General features: G+C 45.4%; 2 protein-coding genes across 2 annotated transcripts; both read left to right on the forward strand.

The window, feature by feature from the left end:
• Positions 1-1870: 1870 nt before the first annotated feature.
• Positions 1871-3208, forward strand: prr7 (proline rich 7 (synaptic); the record flags this gene model as incomplete). Its single annotated transcript, XM_083889723.1, has 2 exons — positions 1871-2159; positions 2745-3208. The coding sequence occupies 2 exons, from the start codon at positions 1871-1873 to the stop codon at positions 3206-3208; spliced, it is 753 nt and encodes a 250-aa protein (XP_083745849.1).
• A 4290-nt stretch (positions 3209-7498) lies between these two features.
• On the forward strand, positions 7499-15317 carry st6gal1 (ST6 beta-galactosamide alpha-2,6-sialyltranferase 1; the record flags this gene model as incomplete). The annotated part of the gene is made up of 9 exons (XM_083889724.1): positions 7499-7624; positions 8016-8079; positions 9369-9575; positions 9651-10013; positions 11140-11404; positions 11491-11588; positions 13245-13346; positions 14252-14426; positions 15067-15317. Exons 2-9 carry the CDS (start codon positions 8068-8070, stop codon positions 15315-15317), a joined length of 1473 nt encoding a protein of 490 aa, XP_083745850.1. The 5' UTR covers positions 7499-7624; positions 8016-8067.
• Positions 15318-16873: the final 1556 nt, after the last annotated feature.

Consider the following 16873-nt stretch of genomic DNA (forward strand, 5'->3'; position numbering starts at 1 on the left):
ATCAGGTGACCATGTTTGCTCGAGTGCACTGCGGCAGCGCTGATCCACTCTTTTTATTTCCTTTGTTACAAACTGTGAGACAATCGAGAAAACTCCGCCTTTCACCAGAGAAAACTCCGCCTTTCACCAGAGAAAACTCCGCCTTTCACCAAAGAAAACTCTGCCTTTCACCAAAGAAAACTCCGCCTTTCACCAAAGAAAACTCCGCCTTTCTCTTAGCTAACTGTTAGCTAGCTCTTAGCTAACGTTCTGTCCCGTCCCTCCTCCGTACATTAGCTTGTTCAGGCTTTAGGCGTGGGCGGGGCAGGAAGGGGCGGAGCATTTCTTATGTCGTTGTGATTGGTTAAAGATCGTTAGCTTACATGCTAATCAATGTTAAACGTAAACATGTTTTTTAAATTGATGTTTAAAGTTTATTTTCATTGTCTCGTCACGTGACTTTAAACCTGACATTTAATCTGATTTCTTCTTTAATCAGATTAAATGTAATCTGAAAGATTAAATTTTAAGGAACTTTTTCTTTTTTTAATCTCAGGGTTTGTTTTTGTGATCAATGATGTGTAACCATGACGATGAGTGTCACAGGGTCAGAGGTCAGAGGTCACAGCTGGTTCTGTTCATCACTTCCTCCTCAGGTTTGAAGACATTAAACTGAAATACCTCTGAATACAGACCTGTTTGTGTGTGTGTGTCTGTGTGTGTGTGCTGCTGTTCTTCACACTGAGAGAAGCAGGGACACAGAGTGACCACACGGGGGCAGCTGTGCACCAGTACCTTACACACACTCACACACTCACACACTCACACACAGTCATGAACAAGAGAGACAATCACCTTGACAGACTGGCTCCTCCCCCCCCCCACTCTCTCCCTCTCTCTCTCTCTCTGTTGATCAGTCTCTCCACGATCAGTGTCAGTGTGTGTGTGTGTGTCTCGTGTTAGCTAACGCGGTCATGCTAACGTAGTCTCTTCTCTGTGACGTCATCAGCTGATGAAGGTGAGTTCATCATCATCACTCAATGATTGGCAGGTGGTCAATTATTTTGTGTTATTATATTGTTTTTCACATATTTAGTCGCTTATCTGTAACGTGTATGTTTGTAGCATGTTAGTAACATGTTAGTGTGTTATTAACATGTTAGTAGCATGTTAGTAACATGTTAGTGTTAATAACATGCTAGTAAGTTATTAACATGTTTGTATGTTTGTAACATTCCATATGTTATTAACGTGTTAGTATGTTAGTAACATGCTAGTGTGTTAGTAACATGCTAGTAAGTTATTAGCATGTTAGTGTGTTAGTAACAATCTAGTAAGTTATTAACATGTTAGTGTGTAAGTAACATGCTAGTAAGTTATTAGCATGTTAGTAACATGCTAGTAAGTTATTAACATTTTAGTGTGTAAGTAGCATGCTAGTAAGTTATTAGTGTGTTAGTAACATGCTAGTAAGTTATTAGCATGTTGGTGTGTTAGTAACATGCTAGTATGTTATTAGCATGTTAGTGTGTTAGTAACATGGTAGTTAGTTATTAACATGTTAGTGTGTTAGTAACATGTTAGTGTCTTATTGCTGATAATCTGACGATGCTCTCTTGTTCAGGGTGAAGCTGAAACATTTTGCATCCCCAGGCTCCGCCTCCTCCGCCGCAGTCCAGAAAGCAGCTGATTGGATGAAACAGAGTCACGAGGATTCTCTGCGTCTGATTGGATGACAAACTTTTTCACTTTGATGTTTTGTTTTTGGACCAAATTCTGTTTTTATGAAGTGATGAGGATTTATTTTCCTTCACAAAAGAAGAAAACCTCTTCACTGGATTATATCTGCTCAATCTGAGGTCTGTGGATTATATCTGCTGGAGCTTGTGCCATGGTGATGTCACAGGACAGCTCCACCTTCCTGGCCTGTTTCTCTGGCTTCTGGTTGGTTTGGGCCGTCGTGGTCACGCTCTGCTGCTTCTGCACTTTCCTGCAGCGTCGCCTCAAACGCCGTCACGACGACTGCCGTCTGCCATCTGCAGACCGACCGTCGCCGCTCCTGACCCCGCCTCCTCCTCCTCTACAGCTCCGCCCCTCTCCTCGTCCTCACACCGTCTCGCCGTCACTTCCTCTAGAGGTTCTTCATCCACTACCACAGGCAACCTGGGTCAGCGTGCCAGGTAACGCACCTGTCAATCATCTTAGAACACGCCCCGTCCTGGGTCAGTGTGCCAGGTAACGCACCTGTCAATCATCTTAGGACACGCCCCCTCCTGGGTCAGCGTGCCCGGTAAGACACCTGTCAATCATCTTAGAACACGCCCCCTCCTGGGTCAGCGTGCCAGGTAACGCACATGTCAATCCTCTTAGAACACACCCCCTCCTGGGTCAGCGTGCCAGGTAACACAGCTGTCAATCATCTTAGAACACGCCCCCTCCTGGGTCAGCGTGCCAGGTAACACAGCTGTCAATCATCCTAGAACACGCCCCCTCCTGGGTCAGCGTGCCAGGTAACGCACCTGTCAATCATCCTAGAACACACCCCCTCTGGGGTCAGCGTGCCAGGTAACGCACATGACAATCATCTTAGGACACGTCCCCTCCTAGAGAAACCTGCCAGGTCACGCACCTGTCAATCATCTTAGGACACACCCCCTCCTAGAGAAACCTGCCAGGTAACGCACACGTCAATCATCTTAGGACACGCCCCCTCCTGGAGAAAAACGTGTGAGTGAATGTAAAAGAAAATCTTGGTCTCGTTTCAGACGCTGATGTCATCGGGACTCCACCTTGCTACGAGGAGGCGGTCCTTATGGAGGATCCTCCCCCTCCCTACAGTGAGGTCTTAACCGACCCTCGGGGCGGGGCCTATCTGAAGCCCGAAGTCCCGCCTCCTCTGAGGGAAAGCCAGGATCACGTGTTCACGTCTAAGATGATGAAGTTTTTTCCTGAGCGTGGCTACTCGTCTCTGATTGGTCGACCTTGGTCTCAGCACTGGGACTCTGTCGGACATCTGCTGTCCAACGTGGACCTGAACCACGCCCACCTCATCACACCAACCTCTGTCGCCGTGGCAACCATGCCACGCCCACAGCTCAGAACTCAACACGACGCACAGGGACTCAGAGGCCCAGCAAAAGGCGGGATACAGGGTTTCCCAGGGGGGTTTCAGTCCACATGTGGTCCAAGGACGGACGTCCAGACGCTGGGACGCAGCACCGCCGTGTAGCTTCTGATGGTCCAAACTGTCCACTCAGTCTGTGAGGACAAGGACGAGGACGCGTTTGTCCTGGAGGTCAAGGCCGTACTGGTACACAACCTCGTCGTTAACAGCGGTTACCAGCGGTTATCAGCAGTTAACAGCGGTTACCAGCGGTTACCAGCGGTTAACCACATTCTATGACGTAACACGAGATCTTCTTGTATCTGAATTGATTTTGAAAATGTTTTGTTCAGAAAAACATCTTTAGAAGTAAGTTTTTTGAAGTTCAGTTAAGTTAAGTTTAAGTTAAGTTACTTGAACTTGAAGTTAAGTTTAAGTTGAGTTAAGTCATATTAAACCTGAGAAAAACCCTTTGTGGTTAAAAAGTTACTTCTGTAGAAAATTCACACAAACGTGAAATAAACTTATCGATCACTTTGATCAATCACCTGTTTGTGTATGAACTTGTGAATCCTCGTCACTCACAGATATGAACGTGTGGATCCTCATCACTCACAGATATGAACGTGTGAATCCAGGTCAGTCACTCATGGACAGATATGAACGTGTGAATCATGGACAGATATGAACGTGTGAATCCTCATATGAACATGTGAATCCTGGTCACTCACTCATGGTCAGATATGAACGTGTGAATCCTCATCACTCACTCATGGACAGATATGAACGTGTGAATCCTGGTCACTCACTCATGGACAGATATTAACGTGCGAGTCCTCATTACTCAAAGATATGAACGTGTGAATCTCATCACTCACTCATGGGCAGATATGAACGTGTGAATCCTCATCACTCACGGGCAGATATGAACGTGTGAATCCTCTGAAGTTCACAGATATGAACGTGTGAATCCTCATCACTCACAGATATGAACGTGTGAATCATGGACAGATATGAACGTGTGAATCATAGTCACTCAATCATGGACAGATATGAACGTGTGAATCCTCATCACTCACAGATATGAACGTGTGGATCCTCATCACTCACTCACAGACTGATATGAACGTGTGAATCCTCTGAAGCTCACTGAAGCATCCGTTGCCTAGCAACAGGCCCTCAGCCTTGTTGTTGACATGAGTTCCAGAGAGAACATCAGCTCAGTCTGTCCCATCACCATGGTAACCACTGGCTGCCCTCTCGTACTCCTACAGACTCCGCCCACTGTCACATCACCACGGTAACCACTGGCCACTGGCTGCCCACTCCTGTTATACTCCTACAGGCTTCGCCCACTGTCACATCACCACGGTAACCACTGGCCACCATGGATGTATAAATGAACTGGATAGAGCTCCGCCCCTTCGCTTCCGTTCATTCCTATGAAGCTGCTCATCATGGATGTATAATATTAACTGGATAGAGCTCCGCCCCCTCTGCCTTGAAGACAATTTTTGCATGGTGGCCACTGTGGGTACTGCAACAAAAAATCCCATGGAGTCCAAAAAGCAAATTTTCCCATTGACCGCAATAGTAAAAAAGACGCCTGTAAAAGTGTCCACAGGACACCTCGAGACATGGACACGGGCTTCTATAAATCTTTATATTATATATTTTTAATTCATGGAGTTTCATGTTTGAAAAACATTCCTAAAGGCCATAAAAAGCCCAGACAAATCGTATTTCTCAGAGTGACGTCACAGCTGTGTACGAGCACAGCCAAGCGCGGTCATGTGGCGTCTCGGGAACGGCGCTGCTGTCAGTGAACCGAATGACATGAAAGCTTTATGAGAAATGTGAATAAATGAACACAATGAGGGGGTTTCGTTTACATTTTTAAAATATTATGACAAAGCAGGTTTTAGTTGTTTATTCGGCGCTCATTAACATTTATTTTCAAACGTATTATCAATGTATTAACGAGCTGCTGTGTGGATTCATTGAGGAGAGGAGACTGACATGCTGCACTTTATCACTGTGTTCAGTCCCGGACATCGTGACACTGATGACGGTGTGGACTGTGGAGCTGTGACCGTGTGATGCACTGAGACCTGCGGTCACTTCACCACTGATTCCCGGGGAGGATGTTTGTCTTATCGTCACTATCGGTTCATGAAGTTACTGTTAAATGTGATGAACATGAATTATAGTTGAATATAAACGTGTTGAGCGAACGAATCGGGAGTTATAAACCTACTTTAACACGTTGTTATTGTTCGTAATAATAATTATACAATCATATAAGGGAAATCAGACAAAAACAACATGATTCCTGTAACACATATAAAGTAATAGTTACGGTCCTAACCCAAATAAACCATTTTTATTGATCGTTTTTATCTTTAACTACGTCATTGTACTTTTCAGCTTCAGCTTCGCTATCGTTGGTTTTGCATTTATTTACAAATCCATCGTTAAAAGCCGAAGTTGACGTGACGCCGGTATTCATGAAAACCGCTAGAGCACGTCATTAGCGTACTCTCAGCATGCCTTTCGCTGTTCATGTACGCGCCGAGCAAGTCGATAACGCGGACGGCTCGTTCACGCCGAGAGGAATTATGGTAGGGACACTACTGCGCATGCTCTATGGGCCCCGTAACCCGGAAATAAACGCGGAAGTCAAAAACTTTTTTGGCATATGCGCTGGGTGAGCAGCTTCATAGGAATGAACTGAAGCGACGGGGCGTTGCTCTATCCAGTTCATATTATACATCCATGCTGCTCACCCAGCGCATATGGCAAAAATGTTTTTGACTTCCGCGTTATTTCCGGGTTATGGGGCCCATAGAGCATGCGTAGTGTCACTACCATATAAAGATCTATAAAAGCCTGTGTCCATGTCTCCAGGTGTCCTTGGGACACTTTTACAGGCGTCTCTTTTACTATTGCGGTCAATGGGAAAATTGCTTTTGGGCTTTTGGGCTTTTATGGGGTTTTCTGTTGCAGTACCCACAGTGGCCATGTAAAAATTGTCTTCAAGGCAGAGAACATAAACAAACGTGTCTTTATACACTTAAAATGTGGGTTTATACACTAAAAACGTGTCTTTATACACTAAACAGGTGTCTTTATACAATGAAAACGTGTCTTTATACACTAAGCAAACGACGTTTAAGAGCAGAAAATCAAAGTTAAAACATATTGACCCCGACGTGATTTGAACACGCAACCTTCTGATCTGGAGTCAGACGCGCTACCGTTGCGCCACGAGGTCTGAAAGACGATTGGCCACTGGAATCTGATTTATACTAAGTGTCTCTTTCTCCCTTTCTCTCTCCCTCTCTCTCACTCTCCCTCTCTCTCACTCTCTATCTCTCTCTCTCTCCTTCTCCCTCTCTCCCTCCCTCCCTCTCTCTCACTCTCCCTCCCTCTCTCTCTCTATCTCTCTCTCTCTCTCTCCTTCTCTCTCTCTCCCTCCCTCCCTCTCTATCGCTCTCTCACTCTCTCTCCCTCTCTCACCCCCCCCTCTCTCTCTCTCTCTCTCCCTCCCTCTCTCCCTCTCTCTCTCTCTCTGCAGATAAATTGCTGCATAAATTTCCGTCAGGTCAGAAATATTAAGATAGAACCAAACCGGAAGTGACCGCCTAAGTTCAACATAGAACCAGATGATATGAGAATAAATGTTGGTTTTATTTGACACGTTTCAAACACGTGACCACGTGACGTGATCAACGATGAGTCTAAATGTTTACATTAAGAGAATAAGACGAGATGAAGGTTTCATAGGCTCTTGTTTTGAAAAGACCACCGGTAAAACCACAGACGCTGCTGCCGCAGCCTGTGTGTGTGTGTGCGGTATTTGCTTTGTTTCACGCAGAGAACACGCACACACGCGCGCGCACACGCACATACATGTACATGAACGAGCGCACGGACACCGACACCGGTCACCGGGAACATGGCGGCGGCGGGAAGCGCGAGCTGCTCGGTGCCGTAGATGAGAAGAAGCGATGCGGCGCGAGGAGGAGGCGGAGCATCACTTAACAACAAACACAGGTCAGAACAACACGGTCATATTTGTGTGTGTGTGTGTGTGTGTGTGTGTGTACACATATATGTATATATGTACGTATATACAAACACATACATACATATATATATGTGTGTATAATTCCAGGTGTATTTAAAGGTGCACTATGTATAATTCAGTGTTTAGATCCGTTCATATATAATATATATGTATATGTGTATATATGTGTGTGTATACATGTACATATAGATATACACACACACGTATGTGTATATCTACACATACACATACGTATATATATATGTGTGTTTAATTCAGTGTTTAGATCTGTTCACAATAAAACTACGTTTACATTATTATATTATTATTATTTGCAGATCATCAAATGGTTGCAATCTGCGACTTTACCACTAGATGCCACTAAATCCTACGTCACTGTCGGCGTCGTCACTCACTCACCTGAAGGTTACCTGAAGGGGGCGGAGCCAATCCCAGTGGACACGAGGCCAAAGGTGAGGTCATCAGTCCCGTCAGGGTCAGACACACAGAAACAACCGTTCACTCGTTCACTCATTCACTCATTCACTCCTACAGTCAGTTTAGAGCTCACTGAAGTCTGTTTAAATCCTTTGTTCAGATTTAGTGACACAAAGTGACCACACGAGGCAGCAGAGGACCAGCAGCTAAAATCACTGATAAATCACTAAAGTGAATCTATTTTGGATCAGAGAGCAGGAAATGGCTTCCGTCCCTTTAAGGCGTCTCCATCACATCTGTGTCCACGCTCACCATCAATGATTTCATCAATGATTTCATCAATGATTTCATCAATGATTTCATTGTTTTTGTGCTGAAATTCTTCTCTGAGCGTTTTCTAAATGACACGAATCACTGTGTTCACAGCGACCATGACGGGAACCTGAACACAGCAGCATAGTGTGTGGCAACAGACATCATGGGCTACAAGGTAAACATCACAGACATCAAAGACATCAAAGGTAACATGAGATGTTTAACATTACAAACATCACATCGCCTCTGTTTATTCTCCGATCAATCGTACGTTAGCTTGTGTAAAGTCGTATATATTATATAGTTAAATATATGTCATGATGTATCCTCTGTTTTTTTTTTGCGAATAACTTTTTATTGAACCACTGCAAGTGAGTCTCCCCTGGACCAGTCAATCATCATCAGGTGTCAGCAGTACATTGTAGTGAGTAGTGTACCTCTGTTCATAATCCAAGAAGTCTATCGTTTATCTGCTCAGCCGTACCCGACCACGCCTCCAGAGTGGAGGCTTTGGCATTATTAATCCGTGCAGTAGACAACTCAAGTAACACTATATCATGAAAGTAAATCAGCCACTTCCTAGTACTAAGGTCATGAGGCGGTAGCCATCTTTGCACTAGGAGTTTTTTGGCAGCTGTGAGGCCACTCAGCAACAGTTTGCGCTGTTTCTCATTTATGTGCAGTTGAGAATCATCATTAAGTAGAAATAAGATTGGATTGCATGTTATAGCGGTACCTAGTAATTCAGACAAGACTTTGGATACCCGGCCCCAGAAGGCCTGAACAGAGGGACACTCCCACATCAAATGTCTGTAACTTCCTATTGCGTTAAGTTGGCACATAGTACAGTTTGGGTTTGGTATCAGTTTCATGCGGAATCTAGGGACAGGTGTATAATAAAGTCTGTGACACACTTTAAAGTTAATAAGTAGGTGATTCGGATTCTTGGAGGCAAGAAAAGTGTTCTCCCATACATTGCTCCAGGAAATGTCATCATCTTTCAGCTCAAAGTCTCGCTGCCATGCTCTGAGCATCGATAGAGTCTCTCGTTGTGCAGATAGTTTGGAGTAGACTTTCGATACAAAGCCCCTGCAGGGAAGGGAGTTTATCCAGTCTATCAGGGGGTGTATGGGAAGCTTATCCCCGACTGGAACACCATGTGCTTTAAGTGCTGATCTTATTTGCAAATAATAAAAAAGGGAAGAGTCCTGTAACTCAAAGCGGTCCTTCAAATCTTGATAGTTAAGCATGCCGTTGTCACCGCACAGGTCCCCAATAACATTAATACCTTTTGAAGACCATGGATTAAAGACCAGAGGCTTGTTTCCAATCCGAATGTTTATATTGTGCCACAAGGGGGTATCATTGTGCCACTTTAAGCTATGTATCCTCTGTTTAATCTCCGATCAATCGTAAATTAGCTTATGTTAGCTTGTGTAAATCCATGGTTAATGTCCTCCTCAGATTCCTGGAGCAGCGATGGACCGCGTAAGCCTCCTGTGGCGTCTGCGGCGTCGTGCTCGCCGTGGCGCCCTCTGCATGGCCTTCTTCTGCGTCTCCATGGCGCTGCTCTACGCCATCTGCGCCGAAAACAGCGTTCCCGTCACTGACGCCATCTTTGGCGTGCGGGCGAGGACGCGTGCTCAGCCTCGCACACACTCGGTCATCAAGGTGACTTCTTCTTCTTTGGTTCTTTTCTGCTCTGTTAAGCCACTCCTCTCACGCCGCTCTCTCTCATCCTGACAGGTGCTGAGGGGCGGAGCTAAGCCGGCGTTCATCGACCCTCAGAAAGGGGTGGTCCCAGGTGACCCTTACCAGCCAATCCCTGTCCTCTCCTCTCCAAACTTGACCTCTGACCATGGTGAGGTTCAGTCCAGGAGGAAGTCCAGAGAGAGCCAGCCCTCCAGGTTCTTTGCTAACTTGCTGCCGCGCCCCTTCACCCGTGCCCTGGAAACCCTGTTTGGGCGGCGGCGCAGGGGCGAGCTGAGCGGCAGAGGAGGCGACGCCGACTTCTTCGGACCTCACGGGCCCATGGGTCAGGTGTGGGACGACGAGATGTCCAGCAGCATGCTGGGTAATCGTCTGAGGAAGGTGGTCAGGAACTATCAGGTGAGGAGGTGAGGGGGTGAGTGAGGAGGTGAGGGGGTGAGGAGGTGAGGAGGTGAGGAGGTGAGGGGGTGAGGGGGTGAGGGAGTGAGTGAGGAGGTGAGGGGGTGAGGAGGTGAGGAGGTGAGGGGGTGAGGGGGTGAGGGAGTGAGTGAGGAGGTGAGGGGGTGAGGAGGTGAGTGAGGAGGTGAGTGAGGAGGTGAGGGGGTGAGGGAGTGAGTAACTATCAGGTGTGGGACGACGAGATGTCCAGCAGCATGCTGGGTAATCGTCTGAGGAAGGTGGTCAGAAACTATCAGGTGAGGAGGTGAGGGGGTGAGTGAGGAGGTGAGGGGGTGAGGAGGTGAGGAGGTGAGGAGGTGAGGGGGTGAGGGGGTGAGGGGGTGAGGAGGTGAGGGGGTGAGGGAGTGAGTAACTATCAGGTGAGGAGGTGAGGGGGTGAGTGAGGAGGTGAGGAGGTGAGGAACTATCAGGTGAGGAGGTGAGGGGGTGAGGAGGTGAGGAACTATCAGGTAAGGGGGTGAGGAAGGAGGTGAGGGGGTGAGGAGGTGAGGGGGTGAGGAAGGTGTGTGTCAGACTCAGCTCGTGTGTGTGTGTGTGTGTGTGTGTGTGTTTGTGTGTGTGTCAGAGTGTGTGTGTGTTTGTCAGACTCAGCTCGTGTGTGTGTGTGTGTCAGAGTGTGTATGTGTGTGTGTCAGACTCAGCTCGTGTGTGTGTGTGTGTGTGTGTGTGTCAGACTCAGCTCATGTGTGTGTGTCAGACTCGTGTGTGTGTGTGTGTGTGTCAGACTCGTGTGTGTGTCAGACTCGTGTGTGTGTCAGACTTGTGTGTGTGTGTCAGACTCGTGTGTGTGTGTCAGACTCGTGTGTGTGTGTGTGTGTGTCAGACTCATGTGTGTGTTTGTGTGTCAGACTCGTGTGTGTGTCAGACTCATGTGTATGTGTGTGTGTCAGACTCGTGTGTATGTGTGTGTGTCAGACTCGTGTGTGTGTGTGTGTGTGTGTGTCAGACTCGTGTGTGTGTGTGTCAGACTCGTGTGTGTGTGTGTCAGACTCATGTGTGCGTGTGTGTCAGACTCTTGTGTGTGTGTATGTGTCAGACCCATGTGTGTGTGTCTCTTCTTCCTCAGTCCATGAACAAATATGGCGTCCAGGTCTCAGGACCCGGTGGCGTCTCCAGTCGACCGAAGCTCAGCGGTCCAGAGCTTCTCTGTCAGCTGAAGGACAGGTCAGAGGTTGCGACCTTGACCTCTGACCTTCAGCCCTTCTCCTCACTGCCCTGGTCCTCCCTGCTGCCGTCCACGCTGCTGACCTCTGACCTCGGGCCGTTCAGGAGCTGCGCCGTGGTGTCGTCGGCGGGATCGCTGCGTCACTCTGGGCTCGGCAAAGAGATCGGTGAGAAGCGCTAACTCAGCACATTCTTCTGCTTCACTGCTGACTCAGCACATTCTTCAGGTTTTTGTTCTTCTGTCAAACTGCAGACTCCCATGATGCTGTTCTGCGCTTCAACACCGCACCCACCAACGGCTACGAGAAAGATGTGGGCTCAAAGACCACCATCCGCCTCATCAACTCACAGGCGAGTTAAAAGATCACTATCACTAACCTGAACCTTAACCAGTTAAGAACTATCTGTGAGCTTTCCCACTCACGGGGGTTCAGGAAGGATGAGAAGGCGTTGTTAAGGGAGTGAATAGTCCGGTTTATTGAAAAGCAAAACAATGAAACGACAGCTGTTGCTGCTGTGTCAGCGCTCTGCTGCTCTCTCTCCGACTCTCTTCCTCCGTCCCTCTCTCTCTCTGCGTGCGTATGTGCGGACCCAGCCTACTGCAAGAGACCAGAACCAGGTTACAAACGTGCTTATATAGCTTCCTGATTACCTGATTCTGTCCAGCTGTCTGATCACCGGCTGAGCCACTCCTCCCTTCCCTCCAGCAGCCGTCGCTCTAACCAAGCCCCACTGCCACACTATCGCTAACCTGAACCTTAACCAGTTAATAACAATCACTAACCAGAACCAGTTAATAACAATCACTAACCTGAACCTTAACCAGTTAATAACAATCACTAACCAGTTAATAACAATCACTAACCTGAAAAAAAAAAAAAAAGAAAAAAAAAAAAGAAGTAATAAAATTGTATGGGTAATGGGGGCGGGACTAGATAAGCTTTGCTTCTCCCGCTGTCCCTTTCGGTCATGTGTATGAATGTAAATGCTGATGTATGCAGATGTTGATTACTTGTCATGCCCGAAATAAACGATTCATTCATTCATTCATTCATCACTAACCTGAACCATAACCAGTTAATAACAATCACTAACCTGAACCTTAACCAGTTAATAACTATCACTAACCTGAACCATAACCAGTTAATAACAATCACTAACCTGAACCATAACCAGTTAATAACTATCACTAACCAGAACCTTAACCAGTTATAACAATCACTAACCAGAACCAGTTAATAACAATCACTAACCTGAACCTTAACCAGTTAATAACAATCACTAACCTGAACCTTAACCAGTTAATAACTATCACTAACCTGAACCATAACCAGTTAATAACAATCACTAACCTGAACCTTAACCAGTTAATAACTATCACTAACCTGAACCATAACCAGTTAATAACAATCACTAACCTGAACCTTAACCAGTTAATAACTATCACTAACCTGAACCATAACCAGTTAATAACTATCACTAACCAGAACCTTAACCAGTTAATAACTATCAGTAACCTGAACCTTAACCAGTTAATAACTATCACTAACCTGAACCTTAACCAGTTAATAACAATCACTAACCTGAACCTTAACCAGTTAATACCTATCACTAACCTGAACCTTAACCAGTTAATAACTATCACTAACCTGAACCTTAACCAGTTAATAACTATCACTAACCTGAACCTTAACCAGTTAATAACAATCACTAACCAGAACCAGTTAATAACAATCACTAACCTGAACATTAACCAGTTAATAACTATCACTAACCTGAACCTTAACCAGTTAATAACTATCACTAACCAGTTAATAACTATCAATAACCTGAACCTTAACCAGTTAATAACTATCATTAACCTGAACATTAACCAGTTCATCACTAACTTTAACCACAGTTAAATCTCAGTCCTAACCCTAATCCCTCGTAAGGACCAGATTTTGGTCTCCATGACGACCACTGGTTTATCACACACACAATAACAGGATGTTTCCATGGCGACAGGTGATGGCCTCTGACGATCATCGTTTCCTGTCCAGCTCACTGTACAGCTCAGGTGCTCTGGTGGCCTGGGACCCCGCCCCCTTCTCTGCTGACCTCACTCAGGTGGGTGTGGTCAATCATTAGTGTGAATCATCAGTGTAAATCATTGTGTCAGTGTGAAACATCAGTGTGAATCATCAGTGTGAATCATTAGTGTGAATAATCAGTGTGAATCATCAGTGTGAATCTTTGTGAGTCAGTGTGAATCATCAGTGTTAATCATCATTGTGAATCAGTGTGAATCATCAGTGTGAATCATTAGTGTGAATCAGTGTGAATCATCAGTGTGAATCATTAGTGTGAATCATTGTGAATCATTAGTGTGAATCATTAGTGTGAATCCTTGTGAATCATCAGTGTGAATCATTACTGTGAATCATTGTGAATCATCAGTGTGAATCATTAGTGTGAATCATTGTGAATCCTTGTGAATTATCAGTGTGAATCATTAGTGTGAATCATTGTGAATCCTGTGTCAATCATTGTGAATCATCAGTGTGAATCATCAGTGTGAATCATCAGTGTGACTCAGTGTGAATCATCATTGTGAATCATTAGTGTGAATCATCAGTGTGACTCAGTGTGAATCATCAGTGTGAATCATCAGTGTGAATCATCGTGAATCATCAGTGTGACTCATAGTGACTCATCAGTGTGAATTATCAGTGTGAATCATTAGTGTGAATCAGTGTGAATCATCAGTGTGAATCATCGTGACTCATCAGTGTGACTCATCAGTGTGAATCATCAGTGTGAATCATAGTGACTCATCAGTGTGAATTATTAGTGTGAATCATCGTGAATCATCAGTGTGACTCATAGTGACTCATCAGTGTGAATTATCAGTGTGAATCATTAGTGTGAATCATTGTGAATCATCAGTGTGAATCATTGTGACTCAGTGTGAATCATCAAAGCCAATGACAGGTGATCAATAATCTCAATAATCCTGTTTGTGTTTTCTTCAGTGGTACAACAGGACAGATTATCCAATCTTCATCCAGTACCAAAGATATCGCCGACTTCATCCTCAGCAGCCATTTTACATTCTTCATCCTCACTTTCAGTGGCAGCTGTGGCAGATAATCCAGGACAACATGGCTGAACCCATCCAGAAGAACCCGCCCTCCTCTGGATTCCTGGGTTAGTCCTGGGTTAGTCCTGGGTTAGTCCAGGTTTGATGCTGAGTTGGTCCTGGGTTAATCCTGGGTTAGTCCTGGGTTAATGCTGAGTTAGTCCTGGGTTAGTCCTGGGTTAATCATTGGTAAGTCCTGGGTTTATGCTGAGTTAGTCCTGGGTTAATCCTGGGATAGTCCTGGTTGATCCTGAGTTAGTCCTGGGTTAGTCCTTAATTAGCCCTGGGTTAATCCTGGTTTAATGCTGTATTAATCCTAGGTTAATGCTGAGTTAGTCCTGGGTTAATGCTGAGTTAGTCCTGGGTTAGTCCTGGGATAGTCCTGGGATAGTCCTGAGTTAGTCCTGGGTTAATCCTGGGATAGTCCTGAGTTAGTCCTGGGTTAATCCTGGGATAGTCATGGGTTAGTCCTGAGTTAATGCTGAGTTAGTCCTGGGTTAGTCCTTGGTTAATCCTTGGTTAATCCTGGGTTAATCTTGGGTTAGTCCTGGAATAATCCTGGGTTAGTCCTGGGTTCGTCCTGGATTAATCCTGGGTTAGTCCTTGGTTAATCCGGGGTTAATCCTGATGAAGCCAGGCTTTATTTAGTTGAGTTGATGTCACTTCTTGGTCAGTTCTAACCTCTAATCTAATGTGGTGTCCTGTCAGGCACCGTCCTGATGATGGCGCTGTGTGACGTGGTCCACGTCTACGAGTTCCTTCCGTCTCACAGAAGAACAGAGTTGTGTCATTATTACCAGCGTTTCCATGACGCCGCCTGCACGTTCGGAGCGTACCATCCTCTGCTCTACGAGAAGAACCTGGTGAAGCGTATGAACCGAGGGTCTGACCACGACGTCTACACACATGGAAGAGTCCAACTGACGGGGTTTAAGAGGATGAACTGTACACACAACTGACACACAACAGACACACATGGAAAAGTCTAACTGACCGGGTTTAAGAGGATGAACTGTACACACAACTGACACACAACTGTACACACACAACTGTACACACAACTGACACACAACTGACACAGACACACACAACTGACACACATAGAAGAGTCCAACTGACCAGGTTTAAGCGGATGAACTGCACACACAACTGACACACAACAGACACACATGGAAAAGTCCAACTGACCGGGTTTAAGAGGATGAACTGTACACACAACTGACACTCAACTGCACACACAACTGACACACAACTGTACTAACACACACAACTGACACACAACTGTACTGACACACATGGAAAAGTCCAACTGACCGGGTTTAAGAGGATGAACTGTACACACAACTGACACTCAACTGCACACACAACTGTACTAACACACACAACTGACACACAACTGTACTGACACACATGGAAGAGTCCAACTGACCGGGTTTAAGAGGATGAACTGTACACACAACTGACACACATGGAAGAGTCCAACTGACCGGGTTTAAGAGGATGAACTGTATACACAACTTACACACAACAGACACACAACTGTACACAAACACCCACAGAGACACTAACAGACAAACCCACACATATACACAAACACACACATACAGACACAAACACACACACAGAGTCCAACTGACCCGGTTTAAGAGGATGAACTGTACACACAACTGACACTCAACTGCACACACACAACTGACACACAACTGTACTTGCACACACAACTGACACACGGAAGAGTCCAACTGACCGGGTTTAAGAGGATGAACTGTACACACAACTGACACACATGGAAGAGTCCAACTGATCGGGTTTAAGAGGATGAACTGTACACACAACTGACACACATGGAAGAGTCCAACTGACCCGGTTTAAGAAGATGAACTGTACACACAACTGACACACAACTGTACTAACACACATGGAAGAGTCCAACTGGCCGGGTTTAAGAGGATGAACTGTACACACAACTGTACACAAAACTGACACAGACACACAGATGTCTACACACACCCACAGAGACACTAACAGACATACACACTAACAGACAAACCCACACATATACACAAACACACACACACACACACACACACATTTATGGACTGAAATGTAACAAATGCATGTTTTGTCAGATTTGTACAGAATGAGCTTTTATTTTGAAAAATGTGTCCACGTCCTGTAACTTCCTTGTTCTTACTCACTTGTTTCACTCCCACATTTGACTTTTACTTTGAAAGTCTCTTCTTCCTGTTCATCTGTTCCTGGATGTGTCACACGATTCAAGCTGTTCAACGCAGTTAGCTTTAGCATTAGCAACCGTTTTAAAGGTGTTTGAACAGGTTTATTTTTTATTCAGATTCAAGGTGGAAGAACAAACACACTCTGCTTTGGCTCATGTTGATGTCTGTTGATTATTATAATTATTGTTGTTATTGTAAGGATTCTTTACAGCATGTTAAACCTTGAGATTTAAATGAATACACAGGAAGTGACAACAGTGATTTCTGACTTGTGTTAA

Source organism: Microchirus variegatus, assembly GCF_963457635.1.
Source record: "Microchirus variegatus genome assembly, chromosome: 5".
Lineage (NCBI taxonomy): Eukaryota > Metazoa > Chordata > Actinopteri > Pleuronectiformes > Soleidae > Microchirus > Microchirus variegatus.